At 41.7% G+C, this 24,483-nt stretch overlaps 1 protein-coding gene across 50 annotated transcripts in view; it reads left to right on the top strand.

The window, feature by feature from the left end:
- LOC147347652 (uncharacterized) overlaps window positions 1–24,483 on the top strand; it is a 521,220-nt gene that overhangs the window by 84,534 nt on the left and 412,203 nt on the right. For 8 of the 50 annotated variants that reach the window (XR_015152360.1, XR_015152361.1, XR_015152358.1 and 5 more), the window contains one exon: window positions 18,367–18,410. Coding sequence is in view for 2 of the 50 variants with exons in the window: in XM_086370047.1 (XP_086226173.1) it covers window positions 20,190–20,316 (127 nt within the window). In the remaining 48 variants the exon portion in view is untranslated. The other 42 variants (XR_015152365.1, XR_015152364.1, XR_015152369.1 and 39 more) reach the window with 28 other exon arrangements.

Here is a 24,483-nt window from a genome sequence, read left to right as displayed (position 1 = left end):
TACTATGCAGACACACCTGTAAACATTATGTGGCCGCCTGTTGTGAAGCTCTTACTGGCCTCACTTAACCCAGGGAAAACTGAAGCAGCTCCTCATCTGTTTGGGCTCCAAGTCTCTGTTTGGGACTTTTTGCAATATTTTCAGGAGATACATATACATGGTTGTTTTTTTTTTAAACTGTTGTTGTTTGGTCGCCAAGTTGTGTCTGACTCTTTTTGAGACTGTAGCCCACCAGGCTCCTCTGTCCATGCCATTTCCCAGGCAAGAATACTGGAGTGGGTTGCCGTTTCCTTCTTCAGCGGATCTTCCCCATTCAGAGATCGAACCCACATCTCCTGCATTGGCAGGTGGATTCTTTACCACTGAGCCACCAGGGAAGCCCATGGTTTTTTATACATAAATATGTATTGCATTAAGTTGCATTACTTCCAACTATGAAACTCTTAAAGGTACAAAACCAAAACTTTGCCTGCCCTACAGCACCAGGGTTACTGAATTGCACTGCATTGTCGTGTTTCCAAACGTACCATATTAACATGTACCATGTAACTATCTTCTATGTTTTGTGTTATTTTAACATTCTAGTCATTGCTCCTTTTAATCAGCTGGATAATTTAAGGGGGCTTTAGAACATCAGAGGGAGAATCACCTCAACACATGGGTAGTTCATTCCAAAGCTCGTTTTCAAAAGGCGTAGAGTTCAACCTTTCATTTTTTTTCATTCAGTCATTCATTCAAGAAATGTTGGCTGAACGCCTGGCATGTGGTAAGGAGAGAAAGGAAAAAAAAAATGTCATAGAAGCCTCTTGGAACTGTGGAAACTGGAGTCCAACTTGAAGCATTGACATTATGGATAAAAGAGTTTATAGTACTGTTGATAACAGCAGTGGTGAAAGAATCCCCCCAAATGTGATCTGGGTGAGGAAGCATTTTAGAGACTAACATAGAATTTTAACTGGTTCTTGAAGGGGAGTGGGATTCAGAATATCTAGAAGTGAGGTAGTCCTAAAACCATGGATTCCTACAGAGTTCAGTTTTAATATTAAGAAAGGGCTTGTTTTAAAATAAAATACCTCTGAGAAGATAAGTCAGTATTGGAGCTAAGAGTCTTTCTAAGAAAAATTGTATTTATTTTAATGAAAGAGAGGGAGAAATAAAGAAGAAATGTCAATGATGTTGGCATGATTCTAGTGTAAAACGATCCAACATAATTTACTCACTAAACATTGGCAAAGAATCGTGTGTTAGCTGTTCAGATGGGTGCTTATTGTTCTGATAATGAAGAATAAGTGTCTGAAAATTGTTGCCTACTAAGAGAGCAGAAATAGGAATAATATGCATTTTTAAGACCCTGTAAATATTTTATCAGTTCATAGCCAGCACCTTTATTGAAAGGGGAACACTTCTGCTATTTTGTGACAATTTATCTTATTAGACATGCTGTAAGATGTGATTGATGACGAGAGCAATAAGGCTTGTCCTTCTGCCTTCTCACCCCGACTCAGCAGAACCTGCTTAGAGGTTATTTATTTTCCTGTTCTCCTCTGGATTGCTTTAGGAACTACAGTAGAAATGACACGAAACTGTGATTTTGGAGTACTTCTGGGCCAGGGGGCCAGGACTATTCTGAATCCCTAGAAAGAAACAAGACTGAATTCTTGTTTGTTTTTTCTTGAATGTGCTGATCGCAATGAATTGTTCTCATGAGTTTTGAAAATCAGTCTGATAGGAAAGTTGCCCAAGAATTAAAGCGTAGAGGGGCCAGAAAGCGAGGTGGGGAAAGCCTAGCTATTCTACTTTTGCTGTTGTAATCAGTAGAATAAGTAAAACCTGGAGAAGATTCTTTTTGCCAGTTGAAAAGAAGTGGACTCTTTCACCAGCTGAGCGGGTTAGACTTGTTTGTGAAGGCTTGCAATCAGAGACTTTAAGTTGTTCACACAGGAACCAGTCATTCAATATATAAAGCAGCCACTTAGTGCATTTAGCATTCATTCATTCATCCATCTTTTAAATGTTTTAGACCGACTTCCCAGGTAAGCTACCTGGTGTGTGTGGGTGGCTATATCTCTTCTTGCACTGCTTAGATTTTTACCCACGTGTTCATATACTGTGGTCATCTATCTAAGCCAGAACATCTAGATCTTCCTTATTCTTATGAATGACATGGAGTACTGGATCAAACCAAATGGATGTATAATAATTTATTCAAGAAGTTTCCTTTAAAGGAAAAGTGCAGGAAAACATGTCAGTTCTCAAAATTAAGTTAGAGAAAGCATTTAATATTTGATTTATTTAAAGAATTCCACAAGCCCTGGGGGCGAGCAGTATGTGTGTGTGTGTAAATTAGATACGGCATGTAACATTTTTTAAATAAAAAAATCTGAAGTTAAAATAACCCCTAAAGGGTTATACATTGTCTTTACAGGTCCACACACAGCTACAAGACTAAGCATTCCTTGGGCTGCAAAAACGTCCTCTGCAACTTAGGCTAGTCTCTAAGGAACAATCTGCTTTTGATAATGGCTTCCCAGGTGGCTCTAATGGTAAAGAACCTGCCTGCCAATTCAGATGACACAAGAGATGCAGGTTCAATTCCTGGTTCTGGAAGATCCCCTGGGGAAGGAAATGGCAACCCACTCCAGTATTCTTGCCTGGAGAATCCCATGGACAGAGGAGCCTGGCGGGCTACAGTCCATAGCATTGCAAAGGGTTAAACAGGACTGAAGTGACTTAGTAGTCATTCACTCAGCTCTGTTTTTGATAGTTGCATTGCCCTTCATCTCTGTGCATATTCTCACGGCAGGACTTTTGCTCCTTGACTGCTCTCTATATTCATGGAGGGACCACCTCCATTCCTAGCCTCATGCTTATGTTTGGGTGTCCTGAAGATTTGCAGAAGCCTGCCCACCAGGCATCTTCTGTTTAAGACTTCTCTTGTTTTTACTGTAGGTCCATCTGGAGCCACTCTTCTGTAAAGTTTGGTACAAGACCTGGTCCTGTTTGCAAAGAATCTTCCACCCTTGCTTTCTTCCCTCACTTTGAACACTTAGATGCTTTGGTCTGCCTGATTACGTTGACACTGATTTATTTTATTATACCTACAAGGGTAAAAAATTTCAAATCCTTCTATTTGCATTTATGTAAACATGAGTACGTAAAATTAATTTGAGGCTTGTTTTTCATGCAACAAAGAACAGTATATTATATCTTTAATTCTGCCACAAAGTTGAAATAAGTGTTTTAACAAAATGAATTTATTGGGAAATCAAATGCAAACATTGCTGAAAAGGAAATGTAGTATATGCTATCTATTTAGGAGTTTACCAAAGATAGTCACTTTGGTAATTTGAGAAGTAAAGCCTTCCAGAGATATCCAGAATTAATCTTACCTTTTGAATGATTGTGGTAGGAAAGGCTACTTTTTTGTTTAAAACTCAGGTGAAGTCTGATACTCTTGTCTGGAGTCCACTTGGCTTCATTTTGTTTGACATCACTGGATGGGGCAATGCAACCTTATCCAGCATTATTGCCTTTCTTGAAAAAAATTAAAATGGGTCAGTGAGAAGATAAAAATTGAATTTCTTTAAAGTGGAGGAACTTGAGAAAACTATAAAGTGCTTACTCAAACAGAGATATTTCCACGGATTCGTAGTAATTTAGAAGAGATTGGTTTATTTTTAAATGTAGAATGGTGTCTGTAGCAAGTTACATTTGTGAAATAGGAAATCTTTAGAAAATAATGAAAAATTATGAACCATACCCATAGACAATACTCAGCAAAACCAGACTGTGGAAATACAAGAAGACAGAGCTCCTCTTAGTCATGGTAGGGAGTGGAGAAAGTTTGAAAATTGTGCACACTAAGAAAAGCCCTGTATGGTTAACAGTTCATACTAAGGCAGCCTGATTGAAAGCATCTGCTGCTGCTGAGTCGCTTCAGTCGTGTCCGACTCTGTGCGACCCCATAGACAGCAGCCCACCAGGCTCCCCCGTCCCTGGGATTCTCCAGGCAAGAACACTGGAGTGGGTTGCCATTTCCTTCTCCAATGCATGAAAGCGAAAAGTGAAAGTGAAGTCGCTCAGTCGTGTCCAACCCTCAGCAACCCCATGGACTGCAGCCCTCCAGGCTCGTCTGTCCATGGGATTTCTCAGGCAAGAGTACTGGAGTGGGGTGCCATTGCCTTCTCTGATTGAAAGCATTTCTCTTTGTATTCTTACAGCACTAACATCTACCTGTGTACATTGTCTCAAAAGACCTTTCACCTCACAGTAAGCTTGGTTTTAGCTCACACACTGTCCTTTTATTGTTGTGAGCAATATTCATTTCACAGGGATGATGCAATTGATTACCAAATCAGTTAATCTGAAAGAGATGCAGCATCAGTACTGTGAATCATGAAATGTTTTTGTTACTTCTTTTAGATTCTCATCTCCGTTGGTCATGGTCTTATGGGAGATCTCAGCAGTCATATAATTTTGATTTCTCTTTTCAACATTCTTTGCCTATGAGAAGGCAATCTTCTTTTTATTGTTTTTATTTATTTAGTTTTATTGTTTTATTTATTTTATTTCCGTTCTTATGTTTTAAAAGAAATCAGTTGTTCACTCACTGATTACTTATCGAGTCCTGCACTGGATTAGGTGTGGATCTGATATTATTTTCAGTTTTTCAAATTTTCTTAGTTGCTGGATTAAAAAAAAAAAAGGATATTAGTGTAGACTGGAGTGGAGATTTCTATTTTCTTTACCGGTTATTTGCTGCTTATATATATGTGGACTAAATGGTTAGTTTTGGGTATTCCCGCACCATCCACCATCAGATTTTTAAAGATATTGCTGTAGAATTAAAATAAATAGATCCGTCCTTACTGGCCAAACTCATGGACTGGTGACACCTCAGAATAATGATGACTTTTAATGAACAGAATAGATTTGTATGGAAATGCCATTTTCAGAGAGAGAACTAGAGTTGGGAATTAATTTTCCGCTGAAGAGCTGCATGAAAAGTAGCCCCAGGCCTGCTGTGCCTTCATCCTAGAGTCGTCTTCTGAATTATCACTTTTTTTTGTTTTTAGGATTCATAAAGGTAAGAAAGGCAAATAATCTGTTTTGCAGTGCAGCTATTTTTGCCTTCCATGTAAAATCATTTTGTCCATTCTATTCCAAATGCCTTGCCCAGACTGGACAAGAAGGGTGAATGTGAAGATGAATTCAAGGGCAGCAATGAAATCATTCATCCGTCCCCCTCCCCTGCCCTGAGCCATGAGGCTTTTCTGCATGAACTTACAAGTTCATATTAACTGCTCGACTTTCAAACTTTAATGGAGAAACCAGTCTTGATTCTTCAGTGGTGTTATCAGTCAATTAAGTTTGTATTCTGCATCCTGTCTTAATATTTCCCTGCTCTTAGCTTCTCCTCCAGCCCCAAAGATCAGATTCCCCGCATGTGTCAAACTTCCTTTTCTCTCCTCATATTTCATCCTTCTAGGATCTGTAACGTGTCCAAGTTCTCAGAGCTCACTTAAAAATGGATCAAGTCCAGAGGCACTAGTGCCGACTTCTCATTAATCTATCAGCGTTTCAAATGTACGGGCTGGCACCAAAAGGGGTGGGAGAGGAAAGAGAGCGAGGGCTTCTCTCCAGGATAGAAAGGTGCTGCCTCTCTCTCTCTGTCAGGATTCTTCCCTTAAAGTTCATTCTCTCCAAGGTGAATTCTGAGCTGAGCATACAGGGGCAAATCCGCTTGAATCCATAGGAGTGAGACAAGAGTTTGGCTGGGACCCTGTGACTTAGCTTTGTGGTCAAGGAAGCATATGTAAATTCACTCCATTCCCAGGCCTTTCAGCCCTGGAGGAAGAGGATTAGGGGAATTCAACAGTCTTGACCTTCCTGGGAGGCTGAATTAGAACTAGAGCCTGTTTTAACTAGCACAGCTTGAGTTTCATACTTGAAATGAAGCTTAAATCAAAATACTCTCTGCTCTTACCATATTCTGATGGGAAATATATTAAATGTTAAAGTCTAATCTGAAAGCAAACATAACTTTCAGTAAGACTATGCAACAGCATTTAATAGTGTTTATAGCTTGAGTGATGAGTGTCTGAGTCTAATAACCCAGGTAGGAGAAGGAATTCCACGGCCCTCCTTCCCAATCTGGACCTGTCTGGAAGTGTTTATTTGTACGAAATTTTTCAGTCTGAAAGTCTGTGTCATTGTTTAGATTCTGCCTGAGTAAACAGGTAGAATGATAAACCTCCTCTTCAGGTAGGGTTTATATCTTTTGAACCAGACCATAGTTTCTCAGTCCTGGCTTTACTGTTAGTTCTGTAGATGTTTTTGGGTGGTCCTACTGTGTGCCAGACCTATACTGTGTACTTGTGGGCATAACGATAATGACAATGATACATAGCCCCTGACGAAGTCACTGTCATTTTTGGAAATTGAATCTGACACACATGAAATCAGATGCTCACTTAGGATAATCCTAAAGTAAATATAGTCAAAAGGCATGATGTCAAATGTCAAGTTTAAGTCAAGCAGCTATTTTGCACTTGGTAACCAGGAAGAAGAAAAATGAGTGTGGGCCTTCATTACTGGGGGGAAAGCTTGATGAAATAAGTTGGATTTGAGGTGGCCTGTGCAGAATGTGTTCAAATTGGGGTGCCAGATTTTAAGAGTAACTAGTTCAAGAGATGGGAATACCAGACCACCTGATCTGCCTCTTGAGAAATTTGTATGCAGGTCAGGAAGCAACAGTTAGAACTGGACATGGAACAACAGACTGGTTCCAAATAGGAAAAGGAGTTCGTCAAGGCTGTATATTGTCACCCTGTTTATTTAACTTATATGCAGAATACATCATGAGAAACGCTGGACTGGAAGAAACACAAGCTGGAATCAAGATTGCCGGGAGAAATATCAATAACCTCAGATATGCAGAAAGTGAAGAGGAACTCAAAAGCCTCTTGATGAAAGTAGAGAGTGAAAAAGTGGGCTTAAAGCTCAACATTCAGAAAACGAAGATCATGGCATCCGGTCCCATCACTTCATGGGAAATAGATGGGGAAACAGTGGAAACAGTGTCAGACTTTATTTTTCTGGGCTCCAAAATCACTACAGATGGTGACTGCAGCCATGAAATTAAAAGACGCTTACTCCTTGGAAGGAGTTATGACTAACCTAGATAGCATATTCAAAAGCAGAAACATTACTTTGCCAACAAAGATTTGTTTAGTCAAGACTATGGTTTTTCCAGTGGTCATGTATGGATGTGAGAGTTGGACTGTGAAGAAGGCTGAGCGCCGAAGAATTGATGCTTTTGAACTGTGGTGTTGGGGAAGACTCTTGAGAGTCCCTTGGACTGCAAGGAGATCCAACCAGTCCATTCTGAAGGAGATCAGCCCTGGGATTTCTTTGGAAGGAATGATGCTGAAGCTGAAACTCCAGTACTTTAGCCACCTCATGCGAAGAGTTGACTCATTGGAAAAGACTCTGATGCTGGGAGGGATTGGGGGCAAGAGGAGAAGGGGACGACAGAGGATGAGATGGCTGGATGGCATCACTGACTCGATGGACGTGAGTCTGGGTGAACTCCGGGAGTTGGTGATGGACAGGGAGGCCTGGTGTGCTGCAATTCATGGGGTCGCAAAGAGTCAGACACGACTGATCGACTGATCTGATCTGATCTGAGTGCAATTAGCATAGATCTTCCCCTTTGGGTACCATACAGGGGTTTTAGGCATGCTTCACATCCATCCCCACAACCCTGGGCACAGGCCTGAGCCCAGAGTCCCCAAACTGGTCAGCACTGCCCCAAACCCTTGTCTGTTTCCCCAATATGCTGTGCAGATCTGATCTTTTCTCTTTGCATATGACATGAATAATGTCTGTGTGTGTTAGTCGCTCAGTCCGGTCTGACTCTTTGTGACTCCATGGACTGTAGCTCACCAGGCTCCTTTGTCCATAGGATTCTCCAGGCAAGAATCCTGGAGTGGATAGCCATTCCCTTCTCCAGGGGACCTTTCCGACCTTGAACTTGGGTCTCCTGCATTACAGGCAGATTCTTTACTGTCTGAGCCCCTAGGGAAGCCCCAAAGTGAAAGTGTTAGTCACTCCATCGTTTCCTAGTCTTTGTGACTCCGTAGACTAGCCCGCCAGGCTCCTCTGTCTGTGGGATTCTCCAGGCAAGGATGCTGGAGTGGGCAGCCATTCCCTTCTCCAGGAGACCATCCCGACCCAGGGATCGAACCCAGGTCTCCCGCGTTACAGACAGATTCCATACTATTTAAGCCACCAGGGAAACCGGACATGAGTAATAGGCAGTATCAAATCAGAGGACTTTTTGGATGGCAAAGGGTCTTGAAACCAGGCCCCATAGGAATAGCTGAAGGGCAGCAGCAAAACGAGCTGGGAGCTGAGATTAAGGACAAATGTAATAGCGGTTTTCAAATATCAGAAAAGTTTTGTTACAGAAGAGTTGATTTGTTATAGATCAACTGGGGGTGCAGAATTGGGCAAGGTGGATGGAGGAACCAGTGAACAGAGAAGAAATCAGCTCAAAGAGGAGTTTTCTCACAATTAAAAGGTCTGACAGGGCACTGTTTCAGAGCAGTGACTCCCTCAGCCCTTAAAGTGTGAAGGAAAAGTTAGATGTCTGTATGGCCAGCTGTGTGGAAGGAGAGGGTGGCAGGGTCAGACTAAATGGGCTCCAAGGTGCTTCTCCATTCTGATAGCTTGATCACTGAGGGGTGTATTTCGGAAACCCAGGTAAGTTTCAAGTATGGGTGCAGAGAACTGTAGGGGTGAACAAACACGTCAGGGGAAGCAGGGGGAGACCTGGAAAGTTCTCTCTCGTGTGTGGTGAGGAGTGGCAAAAGCATCAGATTGAAGGTTGAGAACTTTACACATTCTAATAGGCAATAGGGAATGTCTTACTTCCTGTTCTGGGGCAGGATATGATAAAACCAGTGTTTGAAAGCTTTGCTCTAATCTGTGTTCAAAGGATATAGAGGAGAGACAGAGAGAGACCAAGAGAGAGAGACCGAGAGAGAGAGATTCAGAGAGAGAGATTCATTCCAGGCAGGGGTACTACTTAGGAACTTTCTGGTTATCAGAAAAGTTCATCTTACCTTTATTATGGTGGGTGGCAATGGAAACAGAGAAAAGGGGGCCAAAATCAGAATTTAATGGAAGGGCTAACATGGGTCTCCTTGAAAATGGCTTGGAAATTGGATTCTTCAAATTATGACTTGAAAGATATATGACTGATTTTTTAGGTCAGCCGACCACAATTGGATATTGATATTTCATCTACCATTCCCGCTGACCAGTGGCTTGAGGCAACTCATAAAAATTCCTGTTATTCTTATTCCTTGGTAGTATCACCCCAATAAGAAAGAGTGTTTATAGAGTAGTCTGAGTCCTAGATGTAAGGTGTCATGTTCTATTCATATCGTGCCATACTAATTCTTATTATTGGGGTTACTGTTCTCAGTTATGACAATGATATAATTTTATATTTCTTATCTTAGGGATATTTTTGTCTTCCAGCAGTATTCTGAAAGTGAGCCTTCCTGTAAGATGTTCTTTGAAAGACTGGCAAATCTTTCATATTTGTTTGAATGTTGGTCCATCAGGAGAAAGTGAAACATATGTAATATTCAAGATGATCACACGTATTCCCCCCTTTATTTAATATCTCTAATATCTAATTGGAAACCCTCTGGTCTCATCTATTTACATGAAGCTATAATGATTCAGATGGGTGCTTTCCTGGGGTACTGATTTTTTTTTTTTTTCCCTGTGGGATTCTCTGAACAGGGCTTTCCTGAAAAGAATACATTAAGACTGTCAGAATGATTCTTTTCAGCAGGCTAAGCTTTGCAGATGTCCTTTGTTGAGGGAAAAACGCATTATTCTGAAAGTCCTTCTGATCTTCAGGAAAACTGAAAATATCAAATGTTCTTTTACCATTTGAACTTCCCTATAAGAAAATCCTAGAAATTTTTATTTTCTGGACTAAGAGCATTCAGCGCTCATGGTGTTTTAAAGCATGAGAGCAGAAATGTCTGGAGGAAAAAAAATAACTTTTAACATATGCATTTACTGAGAGGAAGATTTCTCTGCTCTTGAAATGCAGGCATCATTGTGCCCCCTGTCTGTTTTCCATTTAACTTTTTTTTGGCACCTGAACATCTTCCCCAGTGATGTGTCCACCATAATCATCTTGGGATATAATGACTTAATGTGTGCAAGTAAGGCATGGTTCAGATATTCACCGAGCCCTGGTTGACTGTGTCCCAAACAAGATCATGCTATTTCAGGATCGCAGCAACAACTCCAGTGCGTTGAAAAGAGAGGAAACGAAGACATTCCTCGGAAAGAGTTGGTTTCACGGCTTAGATATCCATTTTGTGCTCGTACGGGCAGACAGTGCTTGGGTGGGAGAGAGCTCACTTTGATTTACAGAGCCTTATAAAACGTGCTGTTCTTTGTATCCAAAGCCAGAGACCTGCTGTTAAAAGGACATGTACTGGGAGCTTTTTTTTTTTTTTTTTTCCTGGTGGTAAAATTTGTAAAAGCCAACAGCATTCTCTTTGGGAAGCTCCTCAAAGATGGGGCCGAGTCTGTTAACATCCGTGTGTTTGTTTAGTGTTTGGCACGGGGCCACATGTCCACAAACCCACACAAATGTCGTTGTCAGTGATGATTGAAACTGGGAAGACAGTGAGGAGCGATGGGGTTTGTTTAGCCTGATGGATAGAGGAGAGCTCAGAGGTGGGGAGAGGAAAGATGGATGGGAGGGTTGTGGATGTATTTTGGCAGATGCTACTGCCGCTCTTGAAGAAGAAGGAAAAATGGCTCCCATGATCTTCCGGCAGTGTCCTGGCCTTCTGCTGGGAAACTGGTCCCTGGTCTGAAGGTGTCTGAGATGGTCAGTGTGATTAGACGGTGAAAGGTCACTTGTGGCAGAATCCTGTCTTGGCCTTGCTGTCTGCCTACCCTGTTCAATCTTTTATGTCCGTCCCAACCCCCTTCCTTCGCTTCCTCTTTCACTTCCTTCCTCAACTGTTTCTTGAGTGCCTGCTTCTCTTCTAGGCTGTGAAGCTCCCACTCTTTTCCTTCCCATGTCTGGGGACCATTTCAGGGAGGGTAAAAGGAACCCTTTTCATTTCAGCATTTTCATATGTGAGGAAGCTGAGGGCAGATGGGGAAAACCTACAGCATTTTCTCGTGCATATTGCATTTTCTTTCCTATTTAGTGGGAAAGCATAGAACGGATTATCCTGTCCATAGGATGAATATAGACTTCAGAAGTAGGATGGCTTCTTATTGTTTAAAATGTATTCATTTAAAGCAGTTTTGTTGAGAAAAATTTCTCAGTTTGGGGGAAAGATAGAGACCAGAATCCAGTATGCACTAGTTTCTTTTTTTTTTTAATTGAAGTAAAATTGATGTACAGTGTTGTACGAACCTCTGCTGTACAGCAAAGTGACTCAGTTTTACACACACACACACACACACATGTTCTTTTTTAAAAATATCATTTTCAATTATGATTTGTTCCATGATATTGGATATAGCTCCCTGTGCTATATAGTAAGACCTCGTTATTTATCCATTGTGTGTAATAGTTTGCATCTACCAACTCCAAATTCTTAGTCCATCTCTCTCCTTCCATTGTTGACTTATTTTGGAAGCAACAAGAACAATAAAGGAAAATTTCTCTCAGACAGTAGATTGCCACTGAGCTGAAAGTCTACTCTCTGCGCAGGTGCTTGTGAGAAGCTACAGTGATTTAGAATGGAAAAACCTGAAAAACCTGTCTGCTGCTAGTTAATAATTACCCTGATTCTAGTTTTTTCAGAAAAGATGATTTACGATAGACGGAGGAACATCTTCAGATGGGTATATAGTTGATTATATTCTTGAAAAAGATCTTGCAGGCAGAAATGACTGTCATTTTAGGAAGGCGCTCTTATTTTTCACATGTTCTTTTTCACTTGGTTCATAGAGTGCTTTTCTGTGAGGACTTTTTTACTTTGTGTATTGGTCGACAAGCACATTTTCATCTAAGGTAAAGGCCTCTGACCTGATTTTTGTCTCTGTCTCAGGTGTAGTTTTCCTCAGGCGACTCTACCTCAGGGCGACTTTAACTTTGTCCAACACTCTCAGCGGCAGTGGAACCGTCGTGGCCTCAGGAAGAAAATCTCACCCGTCGTGGTTTCTCACTGCCTGAGGCGGGATGATGTCCATCAGTTCGAGGCCCATGTGTTCCCAGAAGCACACTGTGCTCTCTGCTTCTGGGATAGTCCAGTGACTGTGGTCAGTGGTGTCCCTCCTCAGGTTGGGTTGTGCTTTTTGCTTTAAGGTTAAAGTGACTCTGCTGCTGCTGCTAAGTCACTTCATCACCATCCCTGGGATTCTCCAGACAAGAACACTGGAGTGGGTTGCCATTTCCTCCTCCAATGCGTGAAAGTGAAAGTGAAGTCGCCCAGTCCTGTCCGAGTCTTAGCGACCCCATGGACTGCAGCCTACCAGGCTCCTCCATCCATGGGATTTTCCAGGCAAGAGTACTGGAGTGGGTTGCCATTGCCTTCTGCAAAAGTGACTCTACACTCCGGTTTTTCCGACACTCCCATTGCACACCTGCTACTGCAGTATGATTACTAGAAACACGTCCTTCATGCTCCAGTGTTTATTGCTGACTTCCCTCAGGTATTAGTGGACAGAGGCCAGGTTCATAGTGAGCGTTATGTTAAACCCCATGCCGCTGTATTGGGAGAGAGAAACCATTGTTGTCGGTAACTTAGTAACCGTGGGTCTACCTGAACAGGTTTCTGATCTGGAGAGTGGATTTCAATTATTCATTTAAGAGATATTCATTCACCAGCTATTTCGTGTCAGAGGTGGTTCTAAGGAAACAGTCATACCCTGAAGAAGCTTCTGTTTTGACAGGCAGTATTGAAAATGAAAAAAGATACAATTTAATGTCAGGTAATAATAAATGTCATAAAGAAATAAAGTGGAATGTAGGGGTAGGAGTGTTGTCAAAAGTGCTGGTTTAGATGGAGTGTCCAGAGACATCTTTTCTTCTTCTAGTTGGGTTTATTGAGAGAGAGAGAGAGAGAGAGAGAGAGATATAATTTTATTGGAGTATAGTATACAAGGCCATATTGTATTAGTACAGCAAAGTGAATCAGCTCTATGTATACATCTAGGATTTCCTTGCCATTTAGGTCACCACAGAGCCCTGAGCAGACTTTCCTGAACGACCCAGTAGATTCTCATTAGTTCAGAGACAGATTCTGACATTTGAAGCATCACCATCCTTATCTCAGGTAGATCCTGTGCAACCAGGGACGGCCTCCTCAAATTGCCTCATCTGCTCCTGGAGCAGCCAGAACCTTATGAGGGAAAGGACAGTGATACCTCAGTGCCGTGGCGGTTTGCTTTGTGTATTATCTTCAGTTGCTCTGAACTTGCCTTCCATATCTTATCTCTGGGTCCAACCATCTGATACCAAACACTTTCTATTTGGTCTATTCCCCACATCACACTTCCAGTCAGTTTAAAAGTTCTAAGAGGTATGGAGAGAGGTGGGTAGTTTAAAATATGGTGCAGTAACACTACACAATGTTCTCCAATGCTGCTTCCTGTCAGTCCTGTGGCTCCTCGGGTAGGCATTCTGGGAAATTCCTCCAATGCCCCAGATCTTAGTTTGGAACCTCCTGCCATCTGAGAGCATCGCCACATTTCCTGAACCTTAGAGAGTGGAGGGAAATGTGGAGGGAAATATCCAAAACCTTCAGACTTAAGTGTTTGCCGAGTGCTCTGCAATCTGCCTTTCCATAATTCCTCTCATTATCTCTGTGGATTGCACGTCACGGAAATCAGTGGAGGGACAGATGGAGATGGCAGAATGGAGGAGAGGAGCAAGAACTGACATTGAGTTGTGAGCTCTTCATGGGGATGGTCCGTCTGTGGGCTTCCTAGGGGGACAAACGTGTGACTGCCGCATGGGATTGGCTCTCGGTAAAGGTTGTGGCGTGAATCAGATACATCGGGAGGGAGAGAGGGGAGAGCTGCTGTTTATCTGAAAAGCTCTGAATACAGTTAGGTTGTAAATAAGATCCTGCTGTCGATGAGGAATGTGATTTCAAATCCTTTTGCATGGCGAATTTTCTTGATCTGGATATCATAAAGAATTTTAAAGAAATGTGAGCTAAGAGTTGTGTTCGACTCTTTGTGACCCTGTGGATTGTAGCCCGCCATGCTCCTCTGTCCATGGGGATTCTCCAGGCAAGAATACTGGACTGGGTTGCATGCCCTCCTCCAGGGGATCTTACTGACCCAGAGATTGAACCCGCGTCTCTTATGTCTCCTGCATTGGCAGGCGCTAATGCCACCTGAGAAGCCTTTTAAAGAAATGGGTGGTATTTAAAACTCTTCAGTTGAGGAAGAAAGCCTGAGTAGTGAGGTGGTCATTACACAGGGGGTCAACTCACTGTCCCCTAGGGTTTGAATTGTTGAGAGTATCTTGGATGCTGTAGCTGATGACTGGTTGGTCTGGCCTTAGGTGCATGTGCCCATCTGTCCATCCATCTACCCATTCAAATTTGTAATGTAGCAATCAGATACATTGGGAGTTGGGGGAGAGCTGCTGTTTATCTGAAAAGTTCTGAATACAGTTAGATTGTAAATAAGATCCTGCTGTTATTATTATACTTAACCAGTGATATGTCTATTTGGTTTTCTTATTGATAGAATAATACTAGGCTTTGTCTGGGTCCTGTTCATTCTAGAAGCCGGAGCTTCTAGAATTATAATCTATAATTGATTATAATCAATTATAATATAATTATATGTAAGAGAGTGGGAAGACAGTGAACATGAATTATACATGAGTCCCACGTCCTCCAAAAAGCAGAAGTATGATAGGTGTGGTGACATTTAAAGGAGTAGTTAGTGCAGTTGGAGGCTGCCCAGGAACCCAGCATAGCTGAGTTTAACTGAGAGGGGACTTTAAAGAAGGGAGAGATTATTTTTGGCTGCAGGTGTTAAGGAAGGCTTGGGGGTAAGGGAAGGGGGACATTCAGTTTTAGAGGAGGGAAGTTATGCTAAGTCAGTGAGCGCCCATGGATTGTTATCCTGGTCTCACCTAAAGTTCAGTGAGATAGGCTTTATTACCCCCATTTAGCAGATGGAGAAACTGAGGCAGGGAGTGAGATGAGGCCACTTGTCCAAAGCCACCCAGCTGTTTAGAGGCAGAGCTGGGATCCAGGAGGAGGACTCTTAACCCCAGTTTCATCCTTCTGTCTTGAAAGTTGAGTCGGTAGAGAGATGAGGGTGGCTGGACCTTGCAGGTGAATAAAAGAACACCCCCCTCAGCCATGGCTGGGAGGAAGTGCCCTGTACATAGGAGGGACAAGAGGGGTGGATGGCAGAGGACCCGTAGCATCCTGTGCCCCAGGGGTGGTAACAGAAAACAGGCCTAGGAAGACAATTTGAGTCTGTTAGGAGAGACTCCCTAGAGTCTGGCTGCAGGATCTGGTCTCTATTTGGCCCATGTGGAGGTTTTGTGCAGGATCGGGCATGATTAAAAGAGTGCATGCAGGATGTTTATGGTGGTGAGACCTTCCTATGATTCTACAGTACTTTCATGCAGCTAAGCTCTTCAGTGTGAGGCGGAAGAAACTCCCTCCCCCAAATTTCCTGCAGTCTAAGCCCTTGAGAGTTTTAATCCCAGGGTTTCTGTCCTAAGGAACACTCGGGCACCTGGTTTCACTGGCCTACTATCCTGAACATCAGCACTTTAAAAATCCCTGCTCAGTTCTTGGGATTTTGAAAAGAAAATTCCTTAATCTTCCTCCTCTCTGCTGTTCCCTTGGTTTTAACCTATTTTCTGCTATTTCAATAAAACTTCTGCTCAATAGACGAATAATTAGATGTCCTTTGGCTTTGCTAGTGAGCACTATAGCATAATATTTAGATTAAAACAGTGTAATAACGACACTAGAAAAATACATCCTGGTTACATGATGAATTCCTCCTTTTCCTTGTTATTCGTGGTATCCTGGGGTGGCCTACTGGAGAAAAAATACTATTTGATTCTCCCTGGGTGGTCAGACAGGACTTGTAAAGACTCTTGTTTGTTTTGTGTTGAGGCTTCAAAGGCATGCAGGCTTTCCTACATAAAGATGTACTAAGAAAATAGGAATTTTTTTGAAGTTGCTATGTATAAAGGGAAATTCAGAGCAACGATCTTCCTTTAGAACTACAAGCTAATGTGATTAGAGGGTCCCTTTTCACCAGGCGTCTTTGTTGTTTCCATCTTGAATCATTACCACCGGTCTGATGGGGGAAATTTGTGCTTAAAAAAACATCTTCATCTGTTTTTCTATTTCTTTAACCATCATACAAACACAGCCTTTCATTTTTAAAACTTCATTCATTGTGCATATTTAGATTTTGTAAGAACTAAAAATCTGAGTGAGGTGTGCATGTGTGTGTCTATAATTCAGGACTCTGGAGGTTTGTGCTGCCCAAACATATTCCAGGCCACGTGACCTGCACATTCCAATTAGTAAGGCCCTCCTGCTGTGGAGTGGGAGACAAGTTTGGATTGGGGTTAGAGCTGGCTAAATGTAGGATACTTTTTACTGCAGCCTTTGCAGAACTCCCTTATTATCGCCTCGGGGTCAGTGAGCACTTGGGGAAGCAAGTGTCTTGTGTGCAGTTATTTTTTTTCCTGCTGGGTGGTGTGTGTCGGCCATTTTATTTACTCATGCTTCTTTTTTCCCTTTCATAAAATTTTTAAACATTTTAAAAGCTTTTTTTTTTAAATTTATGTTTTTAATTGAAGTACAGTAGATTTGCAGTGTGGTATTAGGAAAGCGTACAGCAGAGTGATTCAGTTATATCAATATGTAGCTGTCCATGTATCCATGTATCTATTCATAAAATTAATTGTATGTGATGGGGGAGGTCGGTAGTGCTGAATTATTTTAAGCCTGGAGGGAGCAGAGCAGCTGTGTCCTACATCAGACCACTGATCTATCTAATTGGTTATCTTGCCACCTGATTCACTGGACGAGTGTGCGTAGCCAATTAGGTGAATCCCTATAAGGAAAGAAGATTGACCTTGGACCCAGAGAGCCAGACAGTTGCTTTATGCAGGGGATTCTCTTACTGAAGCTGCTTCATGGCCTTGGCCTAATAGGAATGTCGGATTTCTAATCCCTAGAAAATTATTGCTCCTTAAAAAAAAATAGCCACGGTGTGAAATAGTTGAATCTTTCATGACTTGCCAAGAACTTTGCTTTTGGAACCAGGTGCTGAGAAAATAAGTAGTTTGGGGCTGTAGCCTCTAAAAATTTTAAGCGAGATCAAAACCTCCCAGCTTCCTCCTTGTATCCAGACATAACCTGGGTTTTTCTGTTAAACAAGGAATATTAGAGAAAGGAAAATATAAAATTTTAAGTAAAAACATTAGGAAGATAGACTCATTTTTCTGGGCAGTCTATTAGGCAATTATTTTATAGTCAAGAACATTTTCACAAAATATCAGATTTTTTTGAAAAGATAAGTCTGGGCACAGAAAACAAGCTTAAGCCTTGAGGTAATCATGCCTGTCTTTTAAGTCCTGGGGTCAGAGTTCACAGTGGCCCTGATGTGATGCTACCAGCAACAGGATGGTGCTCAGTAAATCACCCAGGGTGTATGCGAAGAACTTCCCGTTTGGGGTCAGCCAGCTCCTGATTTAGATCTATGGCTTTGCTACAGCTGGTTGTGTGACCTTGCGCAAGTCCCTGTGCAACTCTCAGCCACAGCCTTCTGTTGCCATCAATTTTTGCCTTACTAAAGGGTTTTAGAAGTTCAGTTAAATAAACTACAGAAAAGAACTCTGTAGGGTCTAGCATGTATACTCCCGTTACCTCTCTTTTCTTCTGATCCCAGGACTAGTGTAGCTTTGTCCTGTCAGCTCTGGGAGTCACTCTGGAACACATCTAAAAACCCTTCCTTTTCCAGATAATGAAGTCTGGGTCCAGAAACGGGGAGTGACGGGCTTAGGTCCTTAGTGAGGGATCAGCAGAACTGGAGCTGAAAACCATGCCTTACTGGATGCCTCCAGTTTTACTCCAGGTTAGGAGGAGGGCTTCTCTCTCCAGAGTGAGCCCCTGGCGTGGCTCCAGAGCAGTCAAGCCCAAGGCCCGTCTTAGGAGTATTGTTTAAGAAACAATCAGCTCTCCGAAATTTCCTCTAAGAACCTTCAAGGTAGACATAACCGCTCTGAAACCTTGCTCTGCTGTGTGTTCCTTCCATTTACTCTTACAACTTCTGACTCAGTTTCCTTTTCTCTCCCAGCGCTCCCAGGTGACTACAGAAGCCTCGACACCCAGCGTGATCAGGTAAGAGACGTCCTGGATGGGGGACAGTTTCCAGATAAATCCCTGACTCCCTTGGTGGTTACTCGTTGCCCCTTGCCCATTTCTGGGCTTCCCCAAAGATCGTAATGGTCACCATTCCCTTATCTCTTTTCCATTTTGCTTTCCTTTGTTTAAGTTTCTTGTTTATGCTATTATTCTATCACAATTTTGATTTTATTTTTATGCATTCATACATGCATGTTGTAACCCTTCAGGACAATGGTTGCCCATGAGGACGGTGGCTGGGTGCATGGTGGATGTCAACTCTATCTGTAATGTTTAAAAGTTTTTTTTCAATATGTGTCTCTAAAAGATAAGAACTTTTGTTTTTTTAGAAACATAAACAGAACACTATTTTCACACCTAAAACAATAGCAATAATTCCTTTATATCAAGTATGTAGTCAGTGTTCAATATTCTTATTATATAGCCAGATACTGTAAAAACAAATCTCTTAGGGATATAAAATAGAACGGGAATGCTACGGCTAGCGCTCCTGTTGTCAAAGTAGATCCCAAGAGTTATCACAATGAACAATGGTTTTTTTTTTATCTCATTTTTTGGTTCCTATATGAGATGACGGGTGTTAACTGGATGTTAAGTAAACTTAGTGTAATCATTTCACAGTGTATGTAAGTCAAATCATTATACTGTACGTGTTAAACTTACACAAGACTGTATGTTAATTGTATCTCAGTAAAACTGGGGGAGATTTAAAAAATAAAAGCAAAAAAAAATTTTGTTATTTCAAATATTTGGAGGTACCAGAAGTGTAGTGAGACCGGCATCATTAGCCTTACCAGGAAATTTGTTAGAAATGCAAATAGTTGAGCTTTACCCAGGAAGGAGTGGATCAGAAACTTTGGCAGTGGGGGTGGTTAAGGAGCCCTCCAGGTGATTCAAATATCTGGTAGAGTTATGTTACCCACTGACCCAAAGAAAATAGAAATTGTGTGCTCTCTACACATTCTATTTTTTAAAAAGTTTACTTCTTAACCGGAGCAAAATTGCTTTACAATATTGTATTGGTTTCTGCCACACAACAACACAAATCAGCCATAATTATACGTATACATCTCCCTCTTGAGCCTCCTTCCCCTACCCCTACTCCATCCCTCTAAGTCATCACAGAGCTGGGCACATTATATGGCAACTTCTCACCAGCTATCTATTTTACACATAACTATTTGGCACACACAACTATTTGGTCATCCTGAGACCCTCAGAATACCTAAGATGGTGCACTTATACCCCGAATACTGTGATATAGTAACAAATATATTTTTGGCCGGATATCCTAAACCTCATGTAATTTCCTAAGAGATGAGCAACATTGGTTATTGTCCTAGCTCTTGTTCCTAGCTTTTGGCCGGATATCCTAAACCCCATAATTTCCTAAGAGATGAGCAACATTGGTTATTGTCCAAATGACCAGATAGAGCTCTGGAGTGGAGAAGGTGAAAAGACCATCTTTTGTTATTGGGAAAAAACCCCTTTAAACCACTGCTGAGTTTATGTTAATGAGGTGATAATTTTGGAAAGCCCTGAAATATGGAGGTAGGTTGCCAGGGGAACCAACCTTCTCTTTGGGAATTGGTACTTTTAGCCCCGCCCACTGGCCGCCAGGAAGGGCAGTGAGCCTGAAGGTTGAGCGCAGCACTTGTGGCCAATGATGCAATCAACCCTGCTTTACGTGCTTACGTAAGAAGACCGCCCTTGAAGAAGCCTATGGGTGGTGCTTGGTGAGCGGCTCCCTTGAGTATGTGGTGGAGGGAGGTTGGCGTCCTGGACACAGGTGGAAGCTTCACACACTCTGCCCTGTACCTCTCTCTGTTCCATTTGGCTGCCTGTACCTGGGCTGTGTCCTTGATGATAAACCACCAGTCCGGTGAGTAAACTGTTTTCTTGAGTTGTGTGAGCCGTTCTAGTACATTGTGAAGCCTGAAGGAGGGGGTCGTGGGACACCTCCTCCCCCCCGCCCCCACCGACTTACATTGGTGGGTCAGAAGCTCTGGCTGCAACCTGAACTTGAAATTGGTGTCTGCAATGGGGAGCGAGCAGTCTTGTAGGCCGGAGGCCTAAACCTGTGAGGCTTGTGTTAATTTGGGGCAGTTAGGGTCAGAATTGAATTAAAGTACAAGACATCCGCTCCGTGCCTGTCGAGAATTGGAAAATTGCTTGGTGTGGGAAAGCCTGCATATTTGGCGTCAGAAGTGGTATGCAGGTAAAGAGAAATAGGGGTTTTGCTTTTCGTTTTCATTTTATTAAATATTAATACACTCTTTAAAAGTTAACTTTCCATTTAGTTATTACAACATATTGACACTGCCCTGTGTATACATCCTTGAGTGTTTTACACCCAACAGTTTGTATCTCCTTTTCAATCACCAAGATGGCGTCTGGGGTTTCATGGCCTCCTAGGCCCGGTTCCAAGCGTGCTCCCGCCTCTAGCTGTGGAGAGCTTCAGATTTAGCCTGCTTCCACATTAGGAAGCGTGCATGGTAGCAGGCGGTGGAAGTAATGACTAGAGCTTTTTGCAACAGGACAGCCTGGGTGAAATTAGAGGAAATTAGAGCTCTAATGTCTTTGAGTGGATTTGGTAGAGAAACCAGCTTCTTTTGAAAAACAAAACAAAACAAAACACATACTTTTCTAAAGCTGTGGTTTTCATCTTCTGGTTGTGTAGCGGACTCACCTAGCAGGCTTTTAAGAAACACCGGTCACCTGCCCTGAACTCAAGAGTTTCCGTTTTCAACTGAGCTGGGGGTAGGGAGCGGAGGGACGCGAACGGGGAGGTTCCCAGCGCCATGTTGGTTTGAAGGCTTTCCAGGTGATGCTAATTGCAGTCCTGATTAAGAACCCCTAGGTTTGGTTTGGGATTCAGATGAGAAAGAAGGTAAGAGATCCTGCAAGTATACTTCCAAGGGGTCTTACCCTTAAAAAGAATAAATGGTTTTCAAACTGAGTCTTAAACTGTTAGTGGCCTGGTTTGGTTAAGTGTTTTTCTGCCAGTCTAACTTTTTTATTTTCAGCTGATGCTGCACTTTTGCACATTTTTGGCCAGTTTGTTCTAGGTGAGGGGATTTGACTGAACTTTGTCGACTCATTTGTATGTGTGCTGGAGGAGGGTTTTCCTATAGCATATAAATAATAACCCCTCTCACATCTGTGATTCTTTTTATGGTTCCAGGGAAGGAACTCAGAGGGACTGATTTTGCAGCGTGAAGTATTTCAGTTTTTCTAAGGTATCAGTGCAGCCAGAGCCTTCCTTGCAGTCCCAGCGTTAACCTAAAGGAAAGATTGAGCTGTATTTGTGTTTGAGTGTTGAAATATTCCATGGAAAAAGGAAAGGGGAACAAGTTCCACCACTGATTTTTCTTGGCAGGCTTTATCCCCTCCCGTCACCCCCCCACCAAATTTCTGGCAAGTGCGATTAGAAATTGACTTGCAGGATTTGCTCACACTAGCTTCCCAAGACATCTTTTGCTTGCTTGCTGCTGACTAGCAGTAGTTAATTTGCTATCTCTCACACGTGTTATCCAAAAATCACAGAACTCATTAGCAATAAACAGCATGAACTTGGTGGGTCACATTTGGAGGATTAGCCAGATGTAAATCTGAGTTGCACTTGGGAGGTTTCCTGTGCCTCATTTTAAAAATAAATAGAACTCTAGCCTTGAGTAGAAACAGATCTTTTTTTTTTTTTTTTAATGAACTATCTTACTGGAAAACAAATTTTATTTTTCCAATTAAAAATTACGGGAAGGAGATAAGCTTTTCTTGATGCCAGTGCTTATTTGATTTCATGCCCTTTCCTTCTCCTTGCTGATGGCAGATGTGGCAGAAATAAAGACCCAGTTCCATTGTTGAAGATGGGAGAAAAATGTAATCAATTCAAGAATTTATTTATTCTTAATTGACAGCAGAGGTTTAAAACTTGATTGGTCGGTGGACTCTTTAACATGCCTTTTAGGAAAATAAACATTTGTGTATTTCCCCAGCCATTTTGTGTACCCATCACTACCCTGCAGGATATGGAGGTATTGGCCATGAAGATGATTCTTAGACCTTTTAAATAATGTTTCTCACTAAGCAGTTGAAAGAGGTAGTTTTCATGTGGTTACAATGTATGATTTATGTGATTAGAAAATTTCTGTTTTCTGTTGATATGCAAACTTGCAGCTATGTTACCGGATATGCATATGCCACCTGTTTTTAATTCCAGCAGAACTTTTACCAGAATGAAATAAATACCTTACCTTTGAAGAATCAGAAAAATAATTCAAATTTATTGAAACTTTTTGTGTTTATCTTTCTAGATCATACTAAATCAGATGAGTACACAAGTGCCCAGGGGTTGGCTCTTCCAAGTAGAGATTATGTTTCGTGCAGACACATGAGTTGAGTTATAGAGACCTGCTAGAGACTTCCCATGAGTTGATTTTCATCATCCTGGTTTCTAGTACTCCCCAGATTCAACAGTTATCACACTAACTTCTGTTTTCTGTTTATTGCAAAAATGTAACCTCCTGAGTAAGACTTCTGTGTTATCACAGCCAGTACAGGACTGTCAGTTGTCTTGTCCTGCTTTCTGCCTATGAAATCACTTAAGCATTTTCTATTTATCCTTAGTCCCTAGGTCGAGTTAACGATGTGTGTTTCTGTTTTCTAGGGAGAAAGATAATTTGCCCCATTAGCTTTAATGTAGTGTTTCGGAAGAAATAGATGGTCAGACCTGGAGCAGGCTCACTTCTCAGGACTCAGGACCGAAGCACTCTTTTTTTGAAACTTCTGTTAACTGAAGGTGTCATGAGGGATGTGAGAGAAATGAAAAATATTTGTTCTTCCTTACTTTCGAAGAACTTTCTCCCCTTAAAAGTGCTATGGTAGCAGGTAATAGAACAGTTCAATAAGGAAAGCTGCAAGGGAGGGCAAAGAGAAAGAAAAAAATGAAAACAAAATGAAGTATCAGAAACAAATAGTTCTCTCCATATTCATATCATATCCATACATCCTGAGAAACGGATACTGAAGTGGCAGAACCAGATTGCCTCTTCGTCCCTCTGATCTAATTAAATGTATTTTCACGTAAAAAGGATAACAAAGTTAGATCTTAATGGGATTAACCTAAGTGAAATTTATCAGGCCCTGCTTTGACGTTAAAGATTATGGATGGCTCAAGTTCCATTGTGAGATGGTAGGTTTGGATCCTGTAATTTTTGCTCTTGCTACTTTGCTGAAAATACCAAAGTTCCCAACAGAACTTCCAGGTTATATGAGACTTGGAATACGAGTTTGATTAGTTTTCCCTTTAATTTTGGGGGAGGTTAATTTTTACTCTTTCATAATGAAGCGAAAACAGGAAAGGGAGCTTTTTTAGAAAGACAAGGCAGTGTTGATATCTCCTTATGGTCTGTCTTGCTCAGAACTACCTAGATGAACTGTTTTTTTAGTCCAGGTTCACTGGTACCTGCCTGCTTCTCCTTTTCCTTTGTATGTGTTGTAGTTGCTCAATAATAATGTTTTGATGGTAAAAATCTGCATAAAATTTATCATTTAACGAAGCTGTGTGTACAGTTCACTGGTATTAAGTGCTCATGTTGTTGTGCAACCATCACCACCATCCATCTGCAGAACTTTTTCATCTTAAACTGAAACTCCTTACCCTTTAGACACTTTACTCCCTGTGCTGACCTACCCCCGGGGCCCTGGCGATCACCAGTCTACTTTGTTTCTATGAATTTGACTATTCTAAAGACCTCTGAATGAATCATACAGTATTTTCCTTTCTGTGACTGACTTCACTTAGCAGAGTGTTCTTATGGCTCACCTATGCTGTAACATGTATCAGAATGTCCTTCGTTTATAAGAATGGATAATATTCCATGGTATGTGTATACCACACTTTGTTTTCCCATTTGTTAGTGGGGTAAGAGGGTTTCTGAAACCTTTTGGCTATTGAGAATAATGCTAAGGACACCGGTGTATAAATATCTGTTTGAATTCCTCAACATTTTTGAGGTACATTTTCTCCCCATGAGAAATGTCTTTCCAA

Source organism: Bos grunniens, chromosome 23, assembly GCF_055505025.1.
Source record: "Bos grunniens cultivar Pamir isolate PY7600 chromosome 23, Bosgru_T2T1.0, whole genome shotgun sequence".
NCBI lineage: Eukaryota > Metazoa > Chordata > Mammalia > Artiodactyla > Bovidae > Bos > Bos grunniens.
The sequence above is the reverse complement of the archived record's forward strand: the minus strand, read 5'-3'. Positions and strand labels throughout refer to the sequence as shown.